Here is a 13,840-nt window from a genome sequence, read left to right as displayed (position 1 = left end):
GGATTTGCCTAAATCAGGTGACCTGGCTGTGATGAGCCCTCCGTTTATTACTCCTCTATGTGACACACAGGAAATTGAATGACCCAAACCTCTTGATGAATCAAACACTTTAACAGTTTGTGTATGGCAGAAAGATGTGCTGAAAAGATTTTTACACAGGTTTGAATACCTGAACAGGCAGGTTGGGCGTATAGTAGCTGTAAAACTCTGGGACTGTCAAAAGCATCTTCTTCCGTTGCTGGAACGAGATGTCATGTAAGGTCATACTTTATTGTAGTTACAGTGATAACCATGACAACTTTCTCATTTGTGCCTAAAATCCATCTGTGAAAGCTATAATTATGTTTCAAAATGATTTATAAATGTACCAGAATAAAAAGTGGATGGGGAGAATAAAAATATATTAGACCTCCATTATGATGATGTATTCTTTGAACATGTCCTCCAATTCTTTATGTGAAAAGTCATCAGTGACATCCATGGACTTGTCAGTGACAGCAGCAGCCAGGGCGGGTTTTTCACAGGTCTCTTCTTCATCGAAGGACTCTAAGTTACATGACCAGTTTAACTCGGAGCAAACATGCTGAAAAAAATAATAATAATAAATTAAAAAAAAATAAATAAATCACTAATATCAAAGCTTAAGGTTGAATATAAAAAGTAAAAGCTGATCAAATCAAAAGTTTGGTGTAAAATTTTAATGTTTTTAAAAGAAATCTCATATGCTTACCAAGGCTGCATTTATTCAGTCAAAAACACAGTAAAACAGTAATATTATAAAATATTATTATTTAAAATAACTCTTCATTACTCCAGTCTTATGTGTCACGTGATCCTTCAGAAATCCTTCTATTATGCTGATTTTCACGTGTGGCTGTATTAAATGATCCGCATGACGAAGGAGATAATATGATAGTCTTTAATTTAGTCTTTAACACTCACAGGAGAACTCAGGAGTATTAAGTGAATAACCATACAAAATACTGATGACACAGAACAATGAACAGAGGAAACTAAGGGTATAAATACACAGGGAGTAATAAGGGAACAAATGACCGCCAGGTGAATGTATATGAACGGGCAAATGAGAACAGAGCAAACAGAGTGAAAACAAAACTAAAACAGAATGAAACTAAACCAAAATGGAGCATACAGTGCTCAGCGCAAATGAGTACACCCTCTTTGAAAAGTAACATTTTAAACAATATCTCAATGAACACAAAAACAATTTCCAAAATGTTGACAAGAGTAATTGTTATGTCCCATGTTATTATTTGTTTTAGGAATGGTATTTTGTTTGTTTGTTTCCTTCCCTCTTTTTTTTTTTCTTTCTGTCTTTACTTTTGTTTCAGCAGGGTGATGTGGGTACCTGAGTGGTTAAATCCTTTGCCAATCACCGTGACGCGTAGTGACGACAACGCGCGGCTTCACCAATGAGGGCGCCCTAGTTGATTATTAGAGAGCGCACCTGTGCAGGAAGCGGGAGTTCTCTGGCACGCCACACATTCTTTTGTTGTTTGGTGGTTGACTCGCGTGCTTGTTTTGCCCTGTACCATCCTTGTGTTTAATACCTGTTGGTTAAGTCTGTGTTCTTTGATAAGTCAGTGTTTAGCGGCCCATTCAATCTTTTCTCGCCGTTTCTGTTATCTGGTTGATAAACCGACATTACTAAATGGGGAAAGAGATAAAGAACAGGTAAGATATCACGTGATATACATGTGCCACACTGAGTTGTCAATTTTTGTATAGAACACTAGTTTAGTGACACGTGCCACTTTTTGTATTTTTGGTTTATAGTAAGGGTAGTGTATTTAGAGCGTCCTTGATGCTGAAGATTTTTCTTTTTGTTCAATGCAGGTTTTTTTTTTTTTTGGTGAATATTGATGGTTGAGTTAGATTAGAAGTTTCGTCTTCTGCTTAGTAAGATTGGTTATATTTTGTTCCTTTCTTTGATTTGGCACGGTCTCGTTCTTTCTCTTTTCCCCGTTAACGAATGGTTAACGAATGTATATAATTTGTAAATTTATGTAAATAATTATATTCTGGGTTAATTTGTCCTGGTCTCACTGTAATAAACAAACACGTTGCTTACTTAAAAATGGTGTGTGATTGTTTTCCAGTACGCTTTCAGTGTTTTAATGTTGCACCGTTGTTTTCCCTAGATATTCTACAAAAGGGTTTGTAACACTAATATAACATCTGTTGAACTTTTAACGTGAATGTAAGTTTAAATTTTTGTACCGCTTTTGCTACAGTATTCTGACTGATAAGTAAATCTTTGCTGATCTTCTTGTAGCCTTCACCTTTCTGGTGTAAAGAAATAATTTTCTTTCTCAGGTCTTGTGACATTTCTCTTTTATGTGGTGCCATTGCTGACAGCATGAAATGGGAAGGGGTTTTAACACCCTTTATAGTCAACTGTCTGCTGGACACCTGTGTAATGAATAATTAGACCTGTGGTTGAATTCTTGTTAAATTAGACATTTGTAGTATAAAATTTAGCTTTGCTTCAGAGACTTTCAGTGGGGTTTACTCATTTTTGCATCACCCTAATTTGAGTAAAACTGAAAATTTTGAAAAGTGATATTATTAACCTTATTTTCATGTTATAAGTTAAACAGATGTTATATTAAACTTAGTCTTGTCAGCATTTTGGAAATTGTTTTTGTGTTCATTGAGATATTGTTTAAAATGTTACTTTTCAAAAGGGGTGTAATCATTTACGCTGAGCACTGTACACTTTACACTGATTTTTTTCACAAAATATTTCTTATTATTTTCATTGTTGAAAACAGTTGTGCTGCCTTATATTTTGTAGAAACTGTGATACATTTTTTTTTTGCAAAAGAAAAGAATTCATTTGAAATAGAAATCTTTACTGTCAATTTTGCAACAATTTCCTTGCTAAATAAAAGTATTTATAAAAAAAAAAAAACATTAATGTTAATGAATATAAGACTACATGGTATTTTTATATTTAAAGGATTAGTTCACTTGCAAATGAAAGTTATCCCAAGCTTTACTCACCCTCAAGCCATCCTAGGTGTATATGACTTTCTTCTTTCTGATGAACACAATCGTAGAAATATTAATAAATATCCTGACGTATCTGAGCTTTATAATGGCATTATGTGTTACTAAACGAGTCTGAGATGAAGAAACTGTCTCAATCCACATACATCCATCATAAACATATTCCACACGGCTCCGGAGGGTAAATAAAGGCCTTCTGAAGTGAAGCGATGCGTGTGTAAAAAACAAAAACAAAAAAAATATCCATATTTAACAAGTTATGAAGTAAAATATATAGCTTCCGCCAGACCACTACGCTGTATGCACTACGCCTTACCTATTCAACTTACGAAACTGACTCAACACCAGTTCCGTTGTTTTCCGTAATTTTATTTAATAGATATTTTATTTCATAACTTTTTTACACAAACAGATTGCTTCGCTTCAGAAGGCCTTTATTAACCCTCCGGAGCCGTGTGGAATATGTTTATGATGGATGGATGTGGATGGAGACTTCATCTCAGACTCGTTTGGTAACGCATAGTGCCATTATAAAGCTCGGATGCGTCAGGATATTTATTAATATTTCTACGAAGTCATATACATCTAGGATGGCTTGAGGGTGAGTAAAGCTTGGGGTAATTTTCATTTGAAAGTGAACTAATCCTTTAATATTAAATATATTTAATACAAGTGACATACTGTAGCAGTGAGTACATACCTAAATATAATACCTAAAACATTAGTCAATATGAATTGTCTGCAATATTCCAAGGTATTGTTTAGTGAAACTGAAAAAAAAGTGAAAGTGACATGTGAAGGCCAAGTACAGTAACTCATACTGGGAACTTGTCCACTGCATTTAACCCATCCAACCCACTGCTCCACACACACACCTGGAGCAGTGGGCAGCCATTTTGCTGTGGAGCAATTGGGGGTTAGGTGCACCTCAGTCGTTTCCTGCCAGTATTGAGAATCAAACCCACAACCTTCGGATTACCAGTCTGACTCTCTAACCATTAGGCCGACTGCCCTAGGAATAGCAATGTGTTTTCATCAAACCTTTGCATGTCAAAACACATTGCCACAATGTTTTATGTCAACATGCAGATGAGTTCTATGAGCAATTTTTTATGGGGCCTTTTTGTCCTGTTTGGTGTTTGACAACACGTAGTCACTACATGATTCTGTTGTACGGAAAACTGTCTTAATTTTGCATTCCATGAAAGAAGACACTTTTGAATTCCATGAAGGAAAACAACACAACAGGTTTGGAATGACATAATGGTGAGTTACCAATGATAAATGTGTCACTTTTGGATGAACTACTCCTTAAAAAAAAAAAAAAAAGTGTACAATACAAAAAGTAAGTTACTTTACCCCAAAAAGATGTTTGGCTACATAGCTGACATTATAGCGGGGGATTCCACACTCCTCAGCTCCATCATTGGATGTGTTTTTGGTCAACACGTGAGTTACAGCATATGACTTTGGCCAGTCTGTGAAGACAACAGCTCTGCCTGCTTTTAATATCCTGCAAACAAAAAGTGGTTTGCAAAATTCACATATGCAATTTCAAGATGAGCCTCCAGCAAAATATCAAAATATCATTTTGAAGGCCCAAAGCATGTTGTCCAAACAAAGTCAATGTTCACATCCTGACCTGACAAAAATACTCCTCCTCGTTGGATCATCAATGTCAATGAGCACTACCCAGTCCTACAGGTGGAAATGGGAAATGTCAAACATGCTTCATTTATTTTAGCTGTTTTCTAACTAAGCTAACAATATAGCAATGCTCACCTGAAAGGCTCCAGACACTGTTCCGTTAACCACCCTCTCTCTCCATGTTTTTAATGGATTGGGTATCTCAGGGGTCTGCGCAGTTAAATTTAACTCGTATGAAGCCTCTGGTAGCCACGCCATTTGATTCACACTGTCCAGAACAAACTCTGGGGTGACTATCCACTTCCCTGAAACAAATAAATACTAAAGTTACCATTTGAGTATTATTTCATTATATGTTATACGAATACCATTTAGTGGTCTTTTAATGGTCTTAACCTTTTTATTCACAAATCACTGGTCAGGAAATTAGCAAGAACTGCACTGTAGATAAAGTAACTTAGTATGGAATAGCCTTCCCCAACTTGCAGACAGCTTTTTTATAGGAAGAAGAGTTAATGTTGTTCCACTCAATGTTAATGGCTTCAAACAGTTCATGAGTAGTTGAAAAACATTTCCCAGGTTGTTTGCTTAATGTGAGACCAAATATTCACTATAGGGTTTAAATCTGGACTCTGACCAATGCCAAAACATGAGCCTGATGGACTTGTTCTCAAGCCACTTCTTGGTTGTCTTGGCAATTTGAGCAGGAGCATTGTCCTATTGAAAAATAACATCTGATCATTCCTCAGTCTTTATATAACTTTTCAATTGTGGGAAGTAAGCCATTCTGCAATATTCTCCTGTGCTCCAAAGCTTTAAATGACTTTTCACAGTGAAGTAGCTCACCAATACCAGCAGCTACAAAAGCTCCCCACACAACGGCACCTCTTCCTCCATGCGTCACTGTGGTAGAGATGCAATTTATTATAATATTTTTTTTACCAGATTTTTGAAAACACCACTCTGGAGTATCACCATGTTTCATTGTGATTCATCACTCCACACACAACTTCCCATATTCTGCCAAAAACTTTGATGTTTTCTAAGATAGCAATAGCTTTTTAAGGAGTGCATTTGCTTAAATTTTGCTAATTTCCAGACCAATAATTTGTGGTTAAGACAATTAACTTTTTCATTATTAGTTTAACTTATATTGGCCCATTCCTCAATTTTCAATATTACACACCTCCAGCACAGGCTGCGAGAAACTTTTCACTTGCTAAACCTTTTTGGACGATGAGGTGAGTTGTTGCCTCCTTAAACTCCTGGAACAGAAACATGTGGCACTGATATATTGTGAACAGTAAATTATGCAAAAATATCTTATCTGATGTTAAAGTCACTTTACTAATCTGGTCTACAACCTTACCATGAGATAGCTTAGGAAAAGGTCAAGAACTTTGAGGTTGAGTTTATTCTCATGAGGGGTTCAATTAGTAGAGAGAACAATCTGTGACTATATTAAGATGGTATTGAGGGCAAGGACAAAATTACACAGTCCGAAATACACTGTAGCATCAGGAAGCAATTAGAGTCATTTTTCAGGGCTAATCACCAACACTTTATCATTTTCTGTACGCACCGTAAGACACGTTTGATGTCATGGAGGAGAAGGTGGGCTAGTGTGAAATTTGCAAAGGCTGTATAATATAGCAGTGCACTTTTGAGTGGTTACGTCACACTTAAACTTATTGAAATACTGTTTTAAAATATATCAAACCTAGTAAATTCTGCAAACAAATGATATTAGAGCTTTCCCTACAACTATCTTCATATTTCTGAACTATAAACAAAACAAATTGTTAAATATTTTGCTTGATATGTGTGCTTGTGAGTACTTTCTTTAAAAGAAATTACACTTTTGGTTTGATATTTTCTTTCTAATACAATCCGTCAAACCAACTAAACCGTCCAAATATTTCAGGGCCACTGTACAATACAGTATGTCAACCAGATGTCTTTATTCATAAGTTTTATTCACAATTTATGTATTTTTCTTTTTTAGGATTGACTTGATCACTACTACCATTGCAAAGGGTAAGAAATGATGTGACATTGGTGCAGATACTTACAGAGCCCCCAATATATTTGCCCCCCAGCAGTCTGATGCCCTGGAGTAACTGTCTTTTCTGAGAATGGCTCTTGATACCAGACATTTGAAAGACATATTTCTCGTCTACCATCCTAGTAAAAACAGATTATATGATAAATACAGATAAACTACAGAAAGGAAAATCGCAAGAAAATTTAATTTACTTAAGAAAACCTTCACAACTGCTTCACTAATATAATATGCGTACAATGTTTCTATCTTACCTGAAACAGACACAAGTGCAATCACTCTGATATGAAGATTTCTACAGTCTGATCTCGCTCTTGTGGCACTACAGTTGCGCGCCAAATGTCATCACTGGCCATTCGCCTTATATCACACGACACCTTCAGTACTGCATATATAACACAAACAAAACACGAGTAATATGACGCTAACTGTAAAACTAGATAGAATAGTTCTTTTCCGCTTTCGTTGTTTCTGTCATTTTGCTTAGTTTAGTTGTGCTTCAAAACTAGCGTACAGTGTGCAGCCTGACCACACAATATTATTAGGGGTGAACACTATGTTCAAATTCACTTAAATATTATTGTATTCAATTTAAAGCGCACACATTTATAAAAAGTCCTGAAAAAAGTGCTATAAAATAAAAACGTGATCGATTTTGAAGTAAAAAACAACGAATGAGAAGAAAATTCTAACATTAACAAATTCACGCTCCCCTCTTTTCTCTGTGGTTTAGTCTGTTCCGTAACACGGAAATTCTGATATGCTTCCGGTTGGTTGTCAGAGACGCTTTGCGCTTGAGAAACATAGCAGCGCGTCATCACATGTGTTTATAAACAAACGGACGCAACGGGTGAACAGTTATATATTCATCCCTGTAAGCGAGCTTGATAGCATGTTATTTAACCATCTGAACGCCTTTTAAACTTATACGACACTTTTGTCTGCAATCTGATGTTGTGGATCGATATAAATGACTCGATATGAAAGACACTCTCCCATTAAAACACTCGCAGTTTCCCTCCATTAGTGCTGTCTTCTGAGAATGGATGAAAAGACTATGAGACTGTCCATTTGATATATTTACTCGACACTATTAGACCCATGCTTTTATGTTTGATTGCTGTAGCAAACACCTCTCACATCATTTAGATCATTTCACTGCAATGAAAAGTAAAGATTTGGGAAGAAATGCATCTGACAACTTGACAAGTCTGCTTGGATTTTAGCCTTTGCTAGTCCTTCATTGCTGTTGGATTTAATGTGATCAAGAGCCTCTGAAATCACTGCGTGAAAAGGTACTGTGTACTTTGCCTTAACCCCAGTGTTTTGGTATTTACGTGTGTGTGGTGATAGTGATGGTGGAGTGGTCCATAAGTGGTGATGAAGTACAATAGTTAATTGCTTTGAAAAAACACCCTGTTATAGTCTATATGCACTTGAGCAACAGGTGTGCTCTCAAAAAGCTGTGTGCAAGGAATATACAAGAAATATTACACAAGTAAGAAATAATTCATCATTCAGTGTTGATTTTGAAACATACTAAATAATTATTCATTCTTATATAAGTAAAATGAAGGCATTTGCCCACATACAGTACATGTAGATCTAAGGCTAGACTGAAGGGTTGTTGACATGATTTGGTGTGACATGCTGTAACTTTTTTATAATTATTATATATGCACATTTTATTAACTGAAAGACTTACATGGAATATTTGTACTTTTTGTAGACATGGAATTTTGTTATGCATATATAAATAATGTACGTCTATAGGGTCATTCCGTGTCAAATCAACCAAATCTGAGAAACTTTCTCGGCTCAAATTTTTGATTTTGTTCATATTTTTTTTTCTGAAGAAAGACAAACATAAGTGATGAAAGCCAAAATATTAAATGCCATGGATGAAAATTTATTGAGTAGTCCACTATTTTGTAGAGCAGTGTTTCTCAACCAGGGGTCCAGGGGTCCAGGGGTCCTAGTGGTCCTTGACATAATGCCAGGGGGGTCCTTATATCACTTATCTGAATATGAATTTTTTGTATATTTTGACATTTGACATGTTCCTATAAAAGAAGAAGATAATATATGTATAATATAACTGATGATATGACTAACATTGTAGTAAATTATACTTTATTGCATTTGGTTGTCACAAAAGAAATTAATCATACCAACAAGCAAATTTTATTCTGGGGTCCTTGAGGATGGTTCCAAATATGACGGGGGTCCATTACTCAAAAAAGGTTGAGATTCATTGTTGTAGAGGGAGGTCAAAATGACAAATTTTCACCTGTGATTTAGAGCTAAATTAGGGGGGGATGGGGGAGCATCATTGTTTCTTTTTTTACACTTAGATAGTAAGGCTGCACGATATCGGGAAAAACTGACATTGCAATATTTTGTTTTTCTGTGATATGTATTGTGATATGAAAACATTTTCACCAGATGACTTGAATAGCTGTTTTTGGAAAGAATTAATCATTCTAGAATGAATGGGGGGATTTGGTAGGGGAGTGCATCTGCATGGAGAATAATAAACAAATTACAAGCAGAGATAAATATAATAGAACAAAGATTGTTTTTCAGGAAAGTCTAACAGTATTCAGGTAGAGAAATTAAATAATCAAATGAAAAATAACACTGTCAACATCAATTAAATATTCATAATTAATCTTTGCTAAAGCTACAAAAGTGATTCTCTCTTTGTATTGTGTTGTTTAACATCAATTCCATAGATGGCAGCAAGTTAAGTTTGCATGCCTGTAACTCAAGAAGTATTAAAGCTATCTTAATATCCTTTTAAATTTTGTTTCTTAACAAACCTTTCATTTGGCATCTTCTTTTTAAAGGCCCTATATTGTTCAATCCCAGAGATATGGGGTTCTCAATGTGGCTCTATGAGTAAATTGTTAAATTGTACACATTTTCAGTGGTCAAAAACCAAATGGTGACTTTTCAAACAGCTGATACTTATTGTTATTTAAAGAGGAATGTCTGAAAAACAAATAATGTTAAAATGTTGTAACTTTTTTCCTTCTATCAAAACAACTGCATTAAACATAACAATTTTAACAATATTTTAGTACCAAAAACACACTAAAATGGTCAAATTGAAGCACATTAACGTCCTTCCTCAGATTTGTAGAAATACATTTCTGAAATACAAAAATGAAATAAAAATATTACACCAGCTAAATAGCCATGTTTTCCCTATTCTTAATCTAAACATACATGAGATTTGACTGCACACTCACTTGCAAAAAGTTTTTATTAACCAACGTTTCGGCACAAAGCCTTTGTCAAGGTATGACAGTCAAATCTCGTGTAAATTTAGATTTATTTCTCTTGACCTGCACCTCAGGTTTTGTTTATGTCTTTTTTGATTCCCTATTCTTAATAACAGTATATTTTTTGGACTCTCAAAAATCAAGATATTGACGTTTTTATGTGGATAGGCACATTTTCATTTATAACATTATTTCATTTTCACACATTCTTCTTTCAATATAACAAGTACCAGCTGTATGCAAAGTCATGCATATTTGTTTTTTAACCATTGAAAATTGGTAAAGTTCAACAATTTTCACACAGAGCCACATTGAAATCTCCATATTTCTGGAAATACATTAAAATGAACATTCCAAAAGAAAACTTAGAACTAGAATCTAAAAGGATATTGACATTTGTTGAAGTTACAGTTGCACTGTAAGGCCCTCTCAATTGGCCCAACGGTGGTTTCCCATAGAGCGAGGTGCATTCTTGTGCATTTGGTCTTTTCAGTGTGGCAAAGTAGTTTAATTCCAATTAAACTATTATCTGACTCTATTTTATTATGACCTCAAATTTAGATTAGAATGCCAATTTATTATTGGTCATTTGTATAATAGTTAGCTACACATTTGGTTATTTTATTTAAAGGTGCCCTCGAATGAAAAATTGAATTTATCTTGGCATTGTTAAATAACAAGAGTTCAGTACATGGAAATGACATACAGTGAGTCTCAAACTCCATTGTTTCCTCATTTTTATATAAATCTCAACAGAACACCGACTGTTACGTAACAGTCGGGGTGTACGCCCCCAATCTTTGCATATGCCAGCCCACGTTTCCAACATTATAAAAGGCATTAGACAAGGGCAGCCAGTATTAACGTCTGGATGTGCACAACCAAATCATCAGACTAGGTAAGCAAGCAAGAACAATAGCGAAAAATGGCAGATGGAGCAATAATAACTGACATGATCCATGATAACAGGATGTTTTTATTGATATTTGTAAACTGTCTTTCTAAATGTTTCGTTAGCATGTTGCTAATGTACTGTTAAATGAGGTTAAAGTTACCATGGGTTATTACTGTATTCACGGAGACAAGAGAGCCGTCGCTATTTTCATTTTTAAACACTTGCAGTCTGTATAATGCATAAACACAACTTCATTCTTTATAAATCTCTCCAACAGAGTAGCATTAGCCGTTAGCCACGGAGCACTATCAAACTCATTCAAAATCAGAAGTAAACAATATAACAGTATACAATACTCACATAATCTGACGCATGCATGCCGCATGCATGACGAACACTTTGTAAAGATCCATTTTGAGGGTTATATTAGCTGTGTAAACTTTGTTAAGGCACTGTTCAAGGCAAGCGCGAGCTCTGTGGGCGTGGAGCACGGGATTTAAAGGGGCCGCAGCATAAAATCGGCGCGTTTATAATGATGCCCCAAAATAGGCAGTTAAAAAAATTAATAAAAAAAAAATCTATGGGGTATTTTGATCTGAAACTTCACAGACACATTCAGGGGACACCTTAGACTTATATTACATCTTTTAAAAACATAATCTAGGGCACCTTTAACTCTTTATTGAAATTACACTCGTTCATTCGGATTCCTATAACTTTTTGAGTCTCGCACCGGCCGGGAATACGATCTCTTAATCACAAACTCGACAGTCTTGGTCATTATACAGAGGCAATTGACTGATACTTTTAGACGCCGCATCATGCTTTCTTATTTCCAAAAGTATTGTATTCAGTCCCCATAGATCTGTACACACTTAATTAAAGCAAGACTATATCTAACCAGAGGACATGACCATTACCATAGAACCAAGCTGACCAATTTAACTTCCCTTTAATAGTAACTTTATATAATCATGCCGTGGTTTCCCCCGTACACAGAATAATATTACAATAATCAGAGTCTGAGGCTCACCCTATTCAGATTGGTCTAACAACACTCTGTTGTTCTGAATGGAAAACCCATTATTAGCCCCTGCAGTCTAAGTACACATGACTAATGCCAATGTGTTAGTTGGAGCACTAAAACTTGTCGTGCCCCGATGCTTCACAAACTGAGCTTTAGTCTGTTACTAACCCGAGCAGATTTGTGGTGTTACTGACTTAACGTAATCTAGAGCCAGAATAAAATCAAATATAACAATTTATTAGTCCGGTAAATCTATCATGCCAATTACATAATCAATTCAAAGATAATCAATACAAAACATCAAATGCTCAGAAATAAAGAGGACAAAACATGAATACCTGACATCAGAAAGACATAATACTGAGTGTCTGAAGGACACAAAGCATTACGGGCCGACCTGGCTACAGAATCGTGCCTTGAGCCTTCTGCAACATCTCTTTAAATACTTAGACCAAGCTAGAAATCTCTTTCAAATGGAAACATGTATTAACAATGGGAATTTGCATTACTCAAGTCCAGACCTGGGTAGTTTACACCTTTTTGGGGACAGAAACCCATTTGCATGAAAGACCCTGTGAAAGAGGTCACACCTACCACAGAAAGCAAAATATCTATAAACTCTTCTGGTTTACTTCTGTGGGAATGAGACCTTTGTACCAGTCACACTGAGACATTTCAAATGATACCAAACATGTATAGCGTTGTATGATAATTGTTCATATTAAACCTTATAGATTCTTGGGTGAATTTCAAATGGTTTCAGCTTGTGGAGAGAAGAGATGGGGGGGAAAGGGGGTAAAGGGACAGAAAGGTAAATTAAAGGTGATTTACTCAGTTTGATTGCATCCTGGATGGGGATGCTAATTTCACAATAGAGAGTTCAGATGTTAATTTCCAGAAACGTCCTTTGTCTGCTCGAGGAGTGTTCTTTCCTCAACCAGAAGGAACACCATTTTCCAGTTTCTCCAGTCTTACAGCACAAACATTGGAAAATAATATTTTTGGTACTCAGATAGGTATGTTCTATACAATTATTTTAATAGATGGAAAACAAGATACATTTCTAGTTTAAAAATGTATAGTTTCTAGTTTAACATTATTTGTTCTTCAGACATTGCTGTTTAAAAGAAAAAAGGATCACCCAGTCACCCATTAGGTTGTTGACTACTTAAAATTGACCAATTTACTCATGGAGCCATGTTGAGATCCCCATATATCTGGGGTTAAACTATATAGAGCCTTAGAAATGAAGATTCTAAAAATAAAAGTTTGTTAGGAACCAGCATCTAAAAACATACTGAGATATATTTATTACTGTTTGAGTTGAAGGCATGCCAACTTTGGGGGTGGGGGAACGTGAGAAGTGCTTCTCCCCGTTTTTGAACTGTCACCATTTGTATATAATGCAACAAGGATTGCTAAAGACAACATCATTTACTAATGGACCTACCTATCTACATGTAAAAAAAATTAAAATAATAATAAAATAATTATGCTGCCATCTTTCTAAAGTTAGTTTCTCCCCAATGTAATTTAGCTTTAAATTTTAGGTGAAAATTGTCAGTTTCGATCCCCCTCTACAAAAGAGTGGATTACTCAGTAAATATTTATCCATGGCATTTAATATTTTTTCTTTCATTACTGTTTAAGTTTATCTTTCTTCAAAAAAATGACTCTATATGTAACGGTCTGAGTTGTTTTGTTCTGTTTAGTTCTTGTTTTGAGTTTGTTTTTCATTGGTCACATGTTCCCCTTTGTTCTCAGTTTCCCGCCACTTGTTTGTATCCATGGTTTCTGTTTTGATTAGTGTTTGAGTTCAGCTGTGTTTAATTAGTCCTGTATTCCTCCATTCTCCCCCTGTTGGTCTCTATGGTTACTGATTGAGTTAG

The 13,840-nt window shown here is 35.4% G+C and overlaps 2 protein-coding genes across 3 annotated transcripts in view; one reads left to right on the top strand and one right to left on the bottom strand.

Moving 5' to 3' along the window:
* slf1 (SMC5-SMC6 complex localization factor 1) overlaps positions 1 to 7,364 on the bottom strand; it is a 41,827-nt gene extending 34,463 nt beyond the window's left edge. Inside the window, exons 1-8 of the mRNA XM_048189177.1 lie at positions 6,997 to 7,364; positions 6,753 to 6,864; positions 5,867 to 5,945; positions 4,816 to 4,985; positions 4,676 to 4,731; positions 4,393 to 4,546; positions 410 to 583; positions 170 to 238 (exon numbers count right to left, since the gene is read on the bottom strand). Coding sequence (XP_048045134.1) covers positions 170 to 238; positions 410 to 583; positions 4,393 to 4,546; positions 4,676 to 4,731; positions 4,816 to 4,985; positions 5,867 to 5,945; positions 6,753 to 6,863 — 813 coding nt within the window. The 5' untranslated portion in view covers position 6,864; positions 6,997 to 7,364. The remainder of the gene's footprint in view (positions 1 to 169; positions 239 to 409; positions 584 to 4,392; positions 4,547 to 4,675; positions 4,732 to 4,815; positions 4,986 to 5,866; positions 5,946 to 6,752; positions 6,865 to 6,996) is intronic.
* A 152-nt stretch (positions 7,365 to 7,516) lies between these two features.
* kiaa0825 (KIAA0825 ortholog) overlaps positions 7,517 to 13,840 on the top strand; it is a 188,106-nt gene continuing 181,782 nt past the window's right edge. The window contains exon 1 of one of the 2 annotated variants that reach the window (XM_048189167.1): positions 7,517 to 8,037. The gene's annotated coding sequence lies outside the window, so the exon portion shown is untranslated. The remainder of the gene's footprint in view (positions 8,038 to 13,840) is intronic. The other variant, XM_048189168.1, reaches the window with a different exon arrangement.

Source organism: Megalobrama amblycephala, linkage group LG4, assembly GCF_018812025.1.
Source record: "Megalobrama amblycephala isolate DHTTF-2021 linkage group LG4, ASM1881202v1, whole genome shotgun sequence".
In the NCBI taxonomy this organism is placed as follows: domain Eukaryota; kingdom Metazoa; phylum Chordata; class Actinopteri; order Cypriniformes; family Xenocyprididae; genus Megalobrama; species Megalobrama amblycephala.
Note: the sequence above shows the minus strand (reverse complement) of the source record. Positions and strands in the feature narration are given on the sequence as shown.